Here is a 13,066-nt window from a genome sequence, read left to right on the forward strand (position 1 = left end):
CAGTACTTTGCTGAATCCCCCTCCTCTCCATGCTGTCATACAGTGTTCTCCAACTGCTTCAGAACTACAACGCACATCATGCCCTGAAAACTTCATTTATCAGGGCATGATGGGAGTTGTACTTCTGTATCAGGAGGAGAGCCACATGTTGTGTGTGTGTGTGGGGGGTCGGGGTGTGTGTGTGGGGGGGGGGGGGGGTCGGGGTGTAGTGTGTGTGTGTGTGTGTGTGGGGGGGGGGGGGGTCGGGGTGTCGCCTGTGTGTGTGGGGGAAGGGGGGGTCGGGGTGCCGCCTGTGTGTGTGTGTGTGGGGGGGGGGTCGGGGTGCAGTGTGTGTGTGTGTGTGTGGGGAGGGGGGGTCGGGGTGTCGCCTGTGTGTGTGTGTGGGGGGGGGGGGGGTCGGGGTGTCGCCTGTGTGTGGGGGGGGGTCGGGGGGTCGCCTGTGTGTGTGTGGGGGGGGGGGTCGGGGTGTCGCCTGTGTGTGGGGGTGTGTGTGGGGGGAGGGGGGGAGGGGTGCCGCCTGTGTGTGTGTGTGGGGGTGCAGTGTGTCTGTGTGTGGGGGGGGGGGGGTCGGGGTGTCGCCTGTGTGTGTGTGTGGGGGGGGGGGGGGTCGGGGTGCCGTGTGTGTGTGTGGGGGGGTCGGGGTGCCGTGTGTGTTTGTGGGGGTTCGGGGTGGCGCCTGTGTGTGGGGGGGTCGGGGTGCCGTGTGTGTGGGGGGGTGGGGGTGGCGCCTGTGTGTGGGGGGTCGGGGTGCCGTGTGTGTGTGTGTGTGTGTGTGTGTGTGTGTGGGGAGGGGTCGGGGTGTGTGTGTGTGTGGGGGGGGGGGGTCGGGGTGTCGCCTGTGTGTGTGTGTGTGGGGGGGGGGTGTCGCCTGTGTGTGTGTGTGTGGGGGGGGGGGGGTGTCGCCTGTGTGTGTGTGTGTGGGGAGGGGTCGGGGTGCCGTGTGTGTGTGTGTGGGGCGGGTTCGGGGTGGCGTGTGTGTGTGTGTGTGTGTGTGGGGGGGGTCGGGGTGCCGTGTGTGTGTGTGTGTGTGTGGGGGGGGGGGAGTTCGGGGAGCCGTGTGTGTGTGTGTGTGTGTGGGGGGGGGGGGGGGGGGGGGGGTCGGGGTGCCGCCTGTGTGTGGTATATAGGTGATATGTGTAGTCTTTTATATGTGGAACATTCTCCAGTCACTTACAGCATGACTCTCTGCTTCCCAGGGAATGCCCGAGGTGCCCGTCCTCTATGCCCTCCCGGGGGCAGAATCTCCCAGGGGTTCGGATTATTGGCTTTACAGATGTCTGCGGAGATTCAGCGGCTTTGTGGCACATGTTCTTGCACTCGGCGTCACTATCTTCTTAGTGATTCTTGCTCGGCCTGGAACTAGTGAGTACAAATCCTTTACTGACATTATATCTCTAGTATATTTTCTGCCTTTCAGTCATCTGTTCCGGTCTGTCACAGAGATATAGCCTTGTATCTCTATATAATGGGATATTTAAAAAGGAATCAACTTTCATATCTACTGGTCCCAGCAAGTGCCAGAGATTTGTAATTTATTTCTTTGAAAAAATATTGTCTTCTGGTACTTATCAGCTGCTGTATGTTCTGCAGGAAGTGCTGTGTTGTCTCCAGTCTGACACAGTGCTCTCTGCTGCCACCTCTGTCCATGTCAGGAACTGTCCAGAGCAGAAGCAAATCCCCATAGAAAACCTCTGCTGCTCTGGACAGTTCCTGACATGGAAAGAGGTGGCAGCAGAGAGCATTGTCAGACTGGAGAGAATACACCACTTCCTGCAGAACATACAGCAGCTGATAAGTACTGGAAGACTGGAGATTTCTAAATAGAAGTAAATTACAAATCTATATAACTTTCTAAAACCAGTTGATTTTAACAAAAAAAGATTTCCCCTGGAGTACCCCTTTAAGTTCCCAGTGCTCAGGCTGCCTACCAAGTGTGCGTGACTGGGACTGTGGCTCGGGGCCGTATTGCTGAATGTAATAAACGTTTTCTCTTTTTGTGTGCAGGTCTCTTCTCCTGGCATCCTGTGTTCATGGCCGCTGCGGTGAGTCTACTGTACCAGCTAGAAGTGCACACCGCCCGACAAAAGTCCTGTTATATGTATCCGGTTATTGTTGGCCATTTCTTCCATGTTTTTGTATATGATGAAAGTAACTATTTTTTAAAAATTGATACGTTAAACAGACTGCAAAATCAACGGCCTAAGGCTGGCTCCACGCTGCGCTTATTCTTCCATTTTATGCAAAAATGAAGAAATGGAATACATTTGTTCCATTATATAAAAAAAAAAAAAACCTGCACAAAATGCTTTTTTTTTAAGTGTACACAAAAATGTGGTCGACCAGGTTTTTGTGTATGCTAAGGAAATGGATGAATTGTGATCCTTTTCTTTATAATTGAAGTCAATGGAAAAAGGGATCGAATTGGGCGCACACAAATGCATTGCGTTTTACCCAGAGGCCCTATGACGGTGCCCCAGGACCTCCCACCGCAGGACAGCAAACCTGAGAAGGGAAAAGTTGACACACCTCTCCACAGCTTCAGTTCCGGTTTCCTGTCCAGCGGATGGGGAGGCCTCTGAAGAGCCCATTCTGGGTGAAGATTGATGCGCCTTCATGGCTGCAGGTCCTACGTCGCTGTTGTGGCTAGTGGGGCTCGCTGACGGCAGAAGTCTGGCCTGGTAGTCCCTGGAGGGTGCGGAGGGGCTCCTGCGGTTACCAGGACTCCTTTTCCTTCAGGGTGAGGCTTCTGGGGACTGTGGTACGGGTTCATCCCGCCAGCCAGCAGCATGGTCGCTCAGAGCGCCATGTTTTTCGTAGGTAGCGGTTTCGGGGCGCGGGCGGGCGTACGCACGCTGATGTGGAGATGACGTCAGAGGCTGCATCAGCCCATCTTGTTGGCCTGTGGTGACGCTGTGTCGCAGCCGTGACTTCACACGCCAGGACGCCGCATGCGGAGACAGGCGGGACCAGGCATTTAAAAGGCCAGGAGGCCCTCGGCACCTTGTCCATGCTCCTATGCGTCCAGGAGGAGGACCAGGAGGAGCAAGCCTACTGTTACCTGCTACCTGTTGGTAATAGCCTGCCTCTTCCACCAGCATGTCTGAGAGTTCAGAGAGGAGGGATAGAGGACGCCATGAGAGATCATCCAGGGAGAATCCAGACAGCCCGGTACCTGGAGGACAAGTTGGTGAGTATTCTTTTCCCCTGTACTAATTGTATGGTGTGAACACAATTTTTTAGGTGTCTGATAAATCCCATAGGAAGAAATCATGCAGACGCCATCATAAAGCGTGTGGGGAATGTGGAAATATCCCACCAGATGACTATGCTAGATCATTGTGTCAGTACTGTGTGGATAAGTTCCCTGGCTGAACGTTTAAAACCGGTGTTCGGGGATGAGGTGCAGCTCTCCTTAAGAAACCTGGGTTTTGATAAACCTACAGAATCCCCAGCTTTGGTTACAGGTTTTTCAGTGTCCTCTGAACCTGGAATTTCACTTACTGAAGAGCAGGAGGAGGGGGAAGTATAATTTGTTTCCTCCAATGATGATGAACAGGAATCGTCCTCCAGTTCCAGAGCGCTTTTCCCCACAGAGGACACTGAACAGCTAATAAAAGCCATTAGCGCGTCCATGAACATAGAAGATGAATAAATTCTAGTCTCTCCAGAGGATGCATTGTATGAGGGGTTAGCAGCCAAGAAGATGCGTACTTTCTCCTTGCACAAAAGCGTTAAACTTTAATTGACAGTCACAAGTTTTTCCTTCCCTGTTACTATAAGAGAAAATACGCCTTTGTAGAGGCTCCTGGAATAAGGCCCATAAGGCCATTGACGCGCCTGTTGCTAAAATGGCTAAAAAGAATAGTCTCCCCTTTGAGGTTTTGGGAACCCTCTCTGGTCCTATGGATAGGAAGGTGGACTATTATGCTAAAAGAACCTGGGAGGCAGCTACAGGGGCAATAAGGATCAGTGTCGCGACAACCTGTGTGACCAGGTCTATGCGCCTTTGGTCGGCCAGTTTAAAAACTCTGTTAGCCAAAGAACAGGATAATTCTAAAATGCTTGAAGATTTGCCAGTAATGGCTAAAGCCGCAGATTTTCTGGCAGATGCCTCTACAGATGCCATCAAAATGTCAGCCAAGGCAGCTGCACTGTCAAATTCTGCAAGAAGAGCTTTCTGGCTGAAGACATGGAAAGGGGAAGTTATGTGCCATACCTTGCAATGGTGAATTGTTTGCTCCTGTCTTAGTGTCCTATTCCACGGGCCGAGGAGGGCCCGATCAACGATGTAAACGAGCGGCGATCTGCTAGATCGGCGCTCGTTTACTGGGCCTATTCCACGGCCCCGATGATCGTTGAGCGAGGGCTGCAAGGACATCGTTACCGATGTCCTTGCAGCAGCAGTAATACATTACCTGCAGGTCTTCTCCGCGCTGTGTTCATCCCAGGGTCCCGCGCTCTCTATCTTCTGAATGGCCGGTCAGCTGACAGGCCACACTCAGCCAATCACAGGCCGCGGCGGTCCCGGCCTGTGATTGGCTGAGAGCTCCGTCAGCTAACCGGCCATTCAGAAGATAGACAGCGCGGAGAAGACCTGACAGGTAATGTATGCTGCTGCTGGTGTCAAATCGTCTGTCGCATGCCGCGCACCGCTATTCAGCCGTAGCAGTGCGCGGTGGGGGAACGATGATTTTAGGTCTGGCCCTAAATGAACGATCAGCCGATGATACGATCATTGGCTGATTGTTCTCTCTATTTCACCGAACGATAATCGGCCGAATCGGGCCAAATGGGGCCGATTATCGTTACTGTGGAATAGGGCCCTTAGACTTTCTTCTAGAGAAAGCTTCAGACAAAAAGAAAGGGTTCCCAGCCCCCCCTAAACAACAGGAGTCCTTTCGATTCAGAAGATAATTTAAGAAGCAGTAAGAATGTAGAATGTGGCACTCTCTTCCAATCCACTTTTCTTTATTATGCCATACACCTTACATTAAGCGCTTGTTTTCTTTGCGCACCAATCGCGCTTCGTCACAGTACTCCTGGTTGTGACAAAGCACGATTAAGCGCGAAACGATCGTTGCCTTGTTTTCTTTGTGCACCATTGTAATGTGTATGGCATAATAAAAGTGCATTGGAAGCGAGTGCCGCATTCTACATTCTTACTAATTCATCATGGATTCTATTACCTGTTGTTGCTGAGCACCGCGGTGTCCACGGAAGGTGTCCAGGTGAGCCGACTCCATTGAGCTACAAAAAGGTGGGGAGATAGTGCCGTAGCTCCATTGTTTCTATAAAAGGTACAATTTCACCCTAATCAGGGCAATAAAAAATGCTAAACCCCCGGAAAGGGTAGAGGATTCCTGTTCAACTCTAAGGAAGATAAATCCAAAGCCTCTCAACAATGATGGGATCCATGTGGGAGGTCGCCTGTTTTTTTTCGCCCAGGCCTGGAGGGAAATATCCCCCAGTCCTTGGGTTCTAAGTTCAATTTCTTCTTGTCTGCTTATGAAGTTTGGAAGCATACCAGCAGACAGGTTTCTTCCCACCAGAGTCTTGTCAGATCAGACAAAACAGTCAGTTATCGAGGGGGAAGTTTTGTCTATAATCAAGAAAAATGTCTTAATCCCAGTTCCCCCGTCACAACATGAGCAGGGGTTTTAATCCCCGTTGTTCCTTGTAAAAAAACCGAATGTCTCTTACAGAATCATCATAAATATGAAGGGTCTCAACAAATTCCTACAGTACAAAAGATTCCGCACGGAGACTTTAAAATCCACATTAAACCTTTTGTTTCCACACTGTGTGATGGCATCCATAGACCTGGAGGATGCTTATTATCATGTGCCCATCCATCCGATACATCAGAGATTCCGTAGAGTGGCGGTTTGTATAGCAGGTGAATGGTCCCACCTGCAGTACTGGGCTCTGCCCTTTGGGGTTTCTCAGGCTCCCAGAGCTTTTACACAGAATGTAGCAGACATGGCCTCTTACATCAGGAAACAGGACGTACTGTTTGTCCCTTACCTGGATGACTTCTTGCTAATAGCAGACTCAGTACCTCGTCTTCAGGCCCAAATCCAATTTGTATCAGACATAATCAGGAGACTAGGATGGAACATAAGTCTAAAAAAGTCAAATTTATGCCCCTCCAGACAGTGTTTTTCCGGGCACGCTATTGGACTCGCTTCTCCCTCCTCCAAAAAGAGACATTGTCATCCAAAGAGCAAAGGATCTTTTTCTGTGCCACAGATCAGTGTTAAGGGAAGCAGTGTCAGTGCTAGGTCTCCTTACCTCCTGCATCCAGTCAGTCCTCTGGGCACAGTCCAAGACCAGAGCTTTATAATGGGACATTCTTCAGTCTTGAAATGGCAGCCAACAAGCCTTAAATCAAACCTTCCAGTTATCAAACGCCAGGATAAGTCTTCTATGGTGGATGGAACCCAAAAATCTAGAAAAGGGAGTGGAATGGTCTCCTACTCGTCAAATTAACGATAGACGCCAGCCACTGTGGGTGGGGAGCCCATTTAGATCACACCTTCATTCAGGGCAGATGGCCACTTCAACTCAGGAACCAAACTTTGAATTTAAAATGTACGCCATTTTTCAAGCTCTACAGGATCTTGTTCAGTTAGTGCCCTTAAAAGATGTATTAGTATATTCAGACAACATCACGGCAGTCTCTTATATACCCAAGCAAGGGGGGACTCTCTGCCATTCTCTCCTCCAATTATCATCTCAGATTTTCCTATTTGCAGAGAAGAACCTTCTGTCCTTGTCAGCAGTTCATCTCAGAGGGAACCAGAACATCCAGGCGGACTTCCTGAGCAGAGTAAAAATAGGTCAATCAGAATGGTCCCTCTACACAGGTGTTTCTACAGATTGTGAGGAAGTTCGGAACACCAACAGTAGACCTGTTTGCAACCAAAGCCAACAGGAAAGTCAGGAAGTTTTACTCCCTCAGCCCAAGCGATTGCCCAGCAGCAGTGGATGCTCTCTCCCAAGATTGGAAGGGAGAGATAGGATATGCCTTTCCTCCTCTCTGATTCCCAGGGTTCTGAGGAAGATAATAGAGGACAGAGACCTGGTTATCCTCCATAGCTTCATTTTGGCCAAAAAGACCATGGTTCATGCTACTGAGAAGGTTGTCAGTCTCCCAACCATGGATCCTGTTGGAGAGGTTAGTCCTAAGAGGTAGGGGTCTCTCAGACTAAGTAATAAATACAATGCTAGCTAGTAGGAAAGAGGTTACTTCTTCCATTTATTTAAGAACTTGGAGTGCCTTCCTGAGGTTCTCTCAGGGAAAGCAAGACCCCTTAGGAGAGCCAAACATTCCCTTAATACTTAGCTTCCTACAGACAGGGTTGGATAAGAACTTAAAACCCACTACCCTCAAAGTAAAAATTTCTGCCCTGAGGACCTTTCTAAACACTAAGGGCCCTATTCCACGGGAGTGATAATCGGCCGATTATCGCTTGGTGGAATAGCGAGAACGATCAGCCGATCGGTTCATCGTTCATTTAGGGCCAGACCTAAAATCATCGGCCCCTCACCGCGCATCGCTACGGTGGAATAGCGGTGCGTGGCGGGCGACCGACTATTTGAGAAGCAACACCATACTTTACCTGTCCGGGCTTCTCCTACGCTCAGTCTTCCTCCCGGTCCCGCTCGCAGCATCTGCAGCTCCGGAGTGGCCTGACTGAGCAGTCAGACCACTCAGCCAATCACAGGCCAGGACCGCCACGGCCAGTGATTGACTGAGTGGTCTCACAGCCCAGTCAGGCCACACCGAAAGCTGATGCTACGCCGCGGGACCCGGGGAGGAAGACTGAGCAGAGGAGAAGCCCGGACAGGTAATGTATTGCTGCAAGGACATCGGTAACTGTGTCCCTGCAGCCCTCGCTTAAGGATCACCGGGGCCGTGGAATAGGCCCAGTAAACGAGCGCAGATCGGCGCTCGTTTACATCGTTGTTCGGCCCTTGGAATAGGGCCCTAAGCTAGCAGATACCCTTCTAGTTAAAAGGCTTATTACTAGGGCTGTTAGGTTAAACCCATCTGTTAGAATTACTAGTCCCCCGTGGGATTTAAATCTGGTATTGGAAGCCCTAACCACTGTTTGAGCCTTTAGACTCTCTGTTCTTAAAGATGCGTACCATTAAACTCTCCTTTTTATTAGTTCTGCTAAAAGAGTGAGTGAGCTCCAAGCCTTATCTGCCTTTCCTCCCCATACTCTTATCCTAGATGATAGGGTAGTAATGAAGACTTTGCAAAAAGAGGAGAAAATAATATTTTGGTTCTTATGGAACTCGGAGGCTACTTTTTCAAGAAAAGGATGGCAATGACCCTAAAGACGATGTTTATTAAAATATTTAGCCTCTTTCAAGGAAGTCTGAGAACCTGTTGATTCCGTTTTCAGGGAAAATAAGGGGTACTTTAGCCTCCAAACCAACTGTTAGTAGATGGATCAAGGAGACAATTTCTTTGGCTTATACTTCTTGGGAAGGACCACTTACATACTTCTCAGCACATTCCACAAGAGCAGTAGCCACATCTTGGGCAGAGAAAGCAGATGCCTCTTTAGATCAAATCTGTAGGGCTGCGACATGTTCTTGTCCTCATACCTTTCTTCGTGACTAGAATTCAGCTGAACCCTCTTTCTGACCTGTCCTTCGGCCATAAGGTTCTTTCAGCTGTTGTCCCTCTCTAAAAGCAAATTACTTGCTCATCCTCCTGGGGTGCTGTCATAGGGCGTCTGGGTAAAACCAGAATTACTTACGGTAATGTTTCCGTAAGCCCATGACAGCACCCCTCCAGTATATGTCCCCCTACTTATTTAACTTTTTTTTTTTTTTTCGAAACTTTCATTATGATATCTTATTTTCCGCTGGAGTACTTTTTGTATGAACTGAAGTTGTGGAGAGGTGTCAACTTTTATTTTCTCAGGTTTCCTGTCCTGCGGTGGGAGGTCCTCTCCAGGGGTGCTGTCATGGGCTTACGGAAACATTACCGTAAGTAGTTTTTTTATTTTTTATTTTATTTTTGCATAAAACGGATGAAAAAAAAAAATTGACTGCAGAAACAAAGCGTGACTCCGGCCTTATAGTGACTTCTGCCGGCCGTGAGATTATTATTAGGAACGCCGGGAGGACAGTGTTCTCTTAACGTGGTGGTTTGTTAATCCCAGACAACCAGAAATCCTAGTGACTTATTTTCCGTAAGCCCAGTGTGGTTTCTTCCTATGTCTTTGACCCATCTGCTTAGATCTTTTACTTTTGGTTATTGTGTAGAAGTGCAATGGTTGTTTAGGCCGCCACCAGATTGGCCCAGTTATCTGTGCCACTGTAACCTGGCAAGAGTTGTTGCTGTGAGTTTTGTTTGTTTGTTCAAAGGCGAAGAACAAGGCGAACTATCAGCAGGTTATAATCTGCAGAAGACAAGGAGGATAAAGGTATGTCTCTTACCTCCATCTGCAGCGCCGTTCCTTCCCGTCCCGCCCCAATAGCGTAGATCCAGCTCTGACAGTTCCACCCCTTTCTAATGATATGGGGCGGGTTGGACTGGCGCTGCAGGGTGGCCAGTGCTCTTAACGCTCTCACCAGACCATTGAACACATGACTAACTGCAATGGAACGGCGCAGAGGATAATGGTAACAGGCATACCCTCCTCCCCAGCGTCTTCTGTGCAATAGGGACGTATCAGCAGGTGAGATTCGTCTGACCTGCCCATAGTTCCCCTTTTAATAAGACCGTTGCCCTGTCTAGTATATGTTTGGCCTTGATATTGTGTCTTTCTTTGCAGTATTGCTTATCGATGACAGAAGCCGTGCTGCTCATGTCTCCAGAGACCTCCCCGTTCTGCCCATTGTCCCGCAAGTCCAAGACCCGTCTGCACTGGCTGCTGCAGCTCTGCGTGCCGGTTCTTGCTGGACTAGGTATAGCTTTCATTATATGCAGCAAAAGGCGCAGCGAGCAGTCCCATCTGACGTCGTGGCACAGCATGCTGGGCGTGCTCACCCTGATCACTACCTGCTGTCAGGCTGTTTGCGGCCTTGCTTTGCTTTTCCCGCGTCTGGCCCGGGTCACTGCGGTGTCGCGGCTCAAGCTGTATCACGCCACCTGTGGCTTGTTGGTGTATCTTCTCTCTACAGCCACCGTGTTTCTGGGAATGTGCTCTGACTGGTTTCAGGCCCAGATTAAGGGGCCGGTGTGGTATATTTGCATTGCCTTGCCTCTGTATCCAGCACTGGTTATTATGAATCAAGTACTGGACATCTATCTCCCAAAGAAGAAGGGTCAGATGTGAACTATGGAGATTTCCCTCCAGTCCGCAATCTTGTATATCCCACGTGAATGCAGGGTGGATGGATACGGCACATAAGATGCAATATGTCTTCTTGGGTTTTACTTGCACTATTTTACTTCTGAGTTTTAAAGCTTTTTGTTTTACATTCCAGTACTGTAGACTGAGCGATGTGATCAAGAAAAGGATTGTACCTCCTACTCCTTGTGTGCCTACAAGAAGGGGTTACTCCCGCACTGTCCTGCAACCTAAGAGCTCTATTACACGGGACGATTATCGTGTGGATTATCGTTATCGTTCAAATATCAGTGATCGTTTTGTGTAAATGCAGCAATTATCAAACCAACAAGAAATCATTTATCGTTAAAATCATCGTTAAAATCATCGTTAATCGCTGTAATTCCACATTCGTTCACTAATCGTTCAGTGTAATTCCAGATCATTCCTTCATTTGCTGGTATCAGATGGAGTAAATGACCCCTAAGGATTCTATTGGACAAAGTGATTTTGAATGATTTACAATAAACAATCGCACACCAGATCGTTCAACCTGAAATCGTTCCCCATATATCACAGAACGATAGTTGTTACTACGATTGTGGGAATACACTGACCGATTAACAATGATTATGGGGTCAAATTTAAATCAACAACACAAAGATTTTACGCTGGTTGCCTGCATACACACAGAACGATTATCGTTTAAACTTGAGCCCTGTAATTGTCCGCACTATAATCGTCCGGTGTAGGAGGGCCCTCAGTGTCTCTGCCCTCGTCCGCACTTTGTGCTGTGCTGCATATTTATTGTATTTGCTGCTTTGTTGTATCCTTGAGTCTGACGCATTGGCCTTCTGACAATGTCTGCACTATCCTCAAGGGTTAAAGTGTACCTCCGACAACAACTTTCCATAGATCAGTAGTACAAGTGCAGACATTAAACATTGTACTTTATTAGAGAAAAGGGTCTTTTTATTGCTGCCTCAGCAATTACTAGTAAAATCCATTGTGCAAAGAGGAGGCAGATTTCATCTTCTCTGAGATGAGTGTAAAGATGACCATATAAGTCTATGGGAGGAGGAGAGGCACAGAGGCATAGAGAGGAGATCCTGCTCCCCTGTCTCTCTCATCTATCTATCTCTTTTAGAGGAACAGTTTAGTTGTCATTGATGGGATACACAATGCAAACCACAGAAGCGGCAGCCTGTGTATCTCAGCCCCCCTTCCCCCATAGGCTACTATGGGCAGCTGATTTCTGAAGCTGACTGACTATCCCCTCTATGCCACAGATTCTATATGGTAAAATCTGAATAAGTGAGCGGTTAGGGTAGGTTCACACTGAGGAACTGAAGAGGAAATTCTGGAGCAGCTGAAGCTTCTTCATTAAGATATAGTTTATCCTTCATGGTTCTCATCACTTAAAAGCACTTAATATTCCAGATCTTAGATACGGGTTACGGATATGACTTCTTATCCTAGCAGGGCTGGAGTCTGCATTGCACTTACCGATAAGGCTACAGTTACACTCGTCCTCGGACGGACCGCTTTTATATCATGGATCTATATATGGGTCTTTACAGTATTAAAGGGGTTATTTGGGCATATTCATTGTTTATATCTTGCTGATCACTTCCTGCTTCCCACACAGACTGGTGTAGGCAGTGACAGCCTGTGCAGCCAATCCCTGACTGTGGAGGGACACTGCGGCGGCCAGTCACCTGCTTAGACAAGTCCGTCTCAGAAGCAGGAAGCAGAGTTACCAGCAGTTTAGCACTGGCTTCACATTCAGTACAGCACTATATAAGAATGCTGGAGTGCATATACAGTACAGTAGTAGTACAGGCAGTGCACCACCATCTCCCATCTGTTACATTGCTGGGGTGGGGGGACTCTTACTGTAGTGACTATTGTACTATAATTGCTGGTTTTGTTGAATGTTCCTTGTGTATAATGTACTGTGCAGTATATAATGCTGCTCTGTACTGTAGAGATTATACTGGGCACTTTTTTCAAACAACCAACTTCACACTGCATCGGATAACAATCCGACTCCACGAATCCGCAACATCAGCAGTCCATAACCAAAGAAATTGTGTGGTACAAAGTAGTAGTATAAGCTACTAGGCGATATTACCTTGTCTTCCAGTAGTTCCACGTTAGTGCGGTGTCCCTCACATACTCACAGTGGGCACTTTTGTTGCTTTTTATTTTTCTTGGCTTTATATTGCAGGGTATATCGCAGTAAATGCTCCCAGGCTGAGTAATTCAGTTACACATGCCAAACACTATGGCCTCCCGCCGTAGGACGCATGAGGAAGACAGAGTCCTGTCCTCCGAAGCGTTCGGCGGGAGGCCATAGTGTTTGGCATGTGTAACTGAATTACTCAGCCTGGGAGCATTTACTGCGATATACCCTGCAATATAAAGCCAAGAAAAATAAAAAGCAACAAAAGTGCCCACTGTGAGTATGTGAGGGACACCGCACTAACGTGGAACTACTGGAAGACAAGGTAATATCGCCTAGTAGCTTATACTACTACTTTGTACCACACAATTTCTTTGGTTATATACTGGGCACTTTCCAATGTAATATATGGGGACTGTAGGTAATTTTTGATGGGTGCTGGAACCAATTAAACACATTTACATTATTTCCTATGGGAGGACACTGCTCGGTTCTCAAACTGCCCTCCGGAACCAATTAAGTTTGAGAACCGAGGTACCACTGTATGTGTGTGTGTGTGTGTGTGTGTATGTATATACTATATATA

At 48.2% G+C, this 13,066-nt stretch overlaps 1 protein-coding gene across 2 annotated transcripts in view; it reads left to right on the plus strand.

Annotated features, from left to right (window-relative positions):
• The window catches only part of CYB561D1 (cytochrome b561 family member D1), a 15,880-nt gene extending 3,482 nt beyond the window's left edge, over window positions 1-12,398 (plus strand). For both annotated transcript variants that reach the window (XM_069944970.1, XM_069944971.1), the window contains exons 2-4: window positions 1,197-1,362; window positions 2,005-2,042; window positions 9,798-12,398. In XM_069944970.1, coding sequence (XP_069801071.1) covers window positions 1,200-1,362; window positions 2,005-2,042; window positions 9,798-10,301 — 705 coding nt within the window. In that variant the 5' untranslated portion in view covers window positions 1,197-1,199 and the 3' untranslated portion in view covers window positions 10,302-12,398. The remainder of the gene's footprint in view (window positions 1-1,196; window positions 1,363-2,004; window positions 2,043-9,797) is intronic.
• Window positions 12,399-13,066: the final 668 nt, after the last annotated feature.

The sequence above is a fragment of the Dendropsophus ebraccatus genome, chromosome 11 (genome assembly GCF_027789765.1).
Source record: "Dendropsophus ebraccatus isolate aDenEbr1 chromosome 11, aDenEbr1.pat, whole genome shotgun sequence".
In the NCBI taxonomy this organism is placed as follows: domain Eukaryota; kingdom Metazoa; phylum Chordata; class Amphibia; order Anura; family Hylidae; genus Dendropsophus; species Dendropsophus ebraccatus.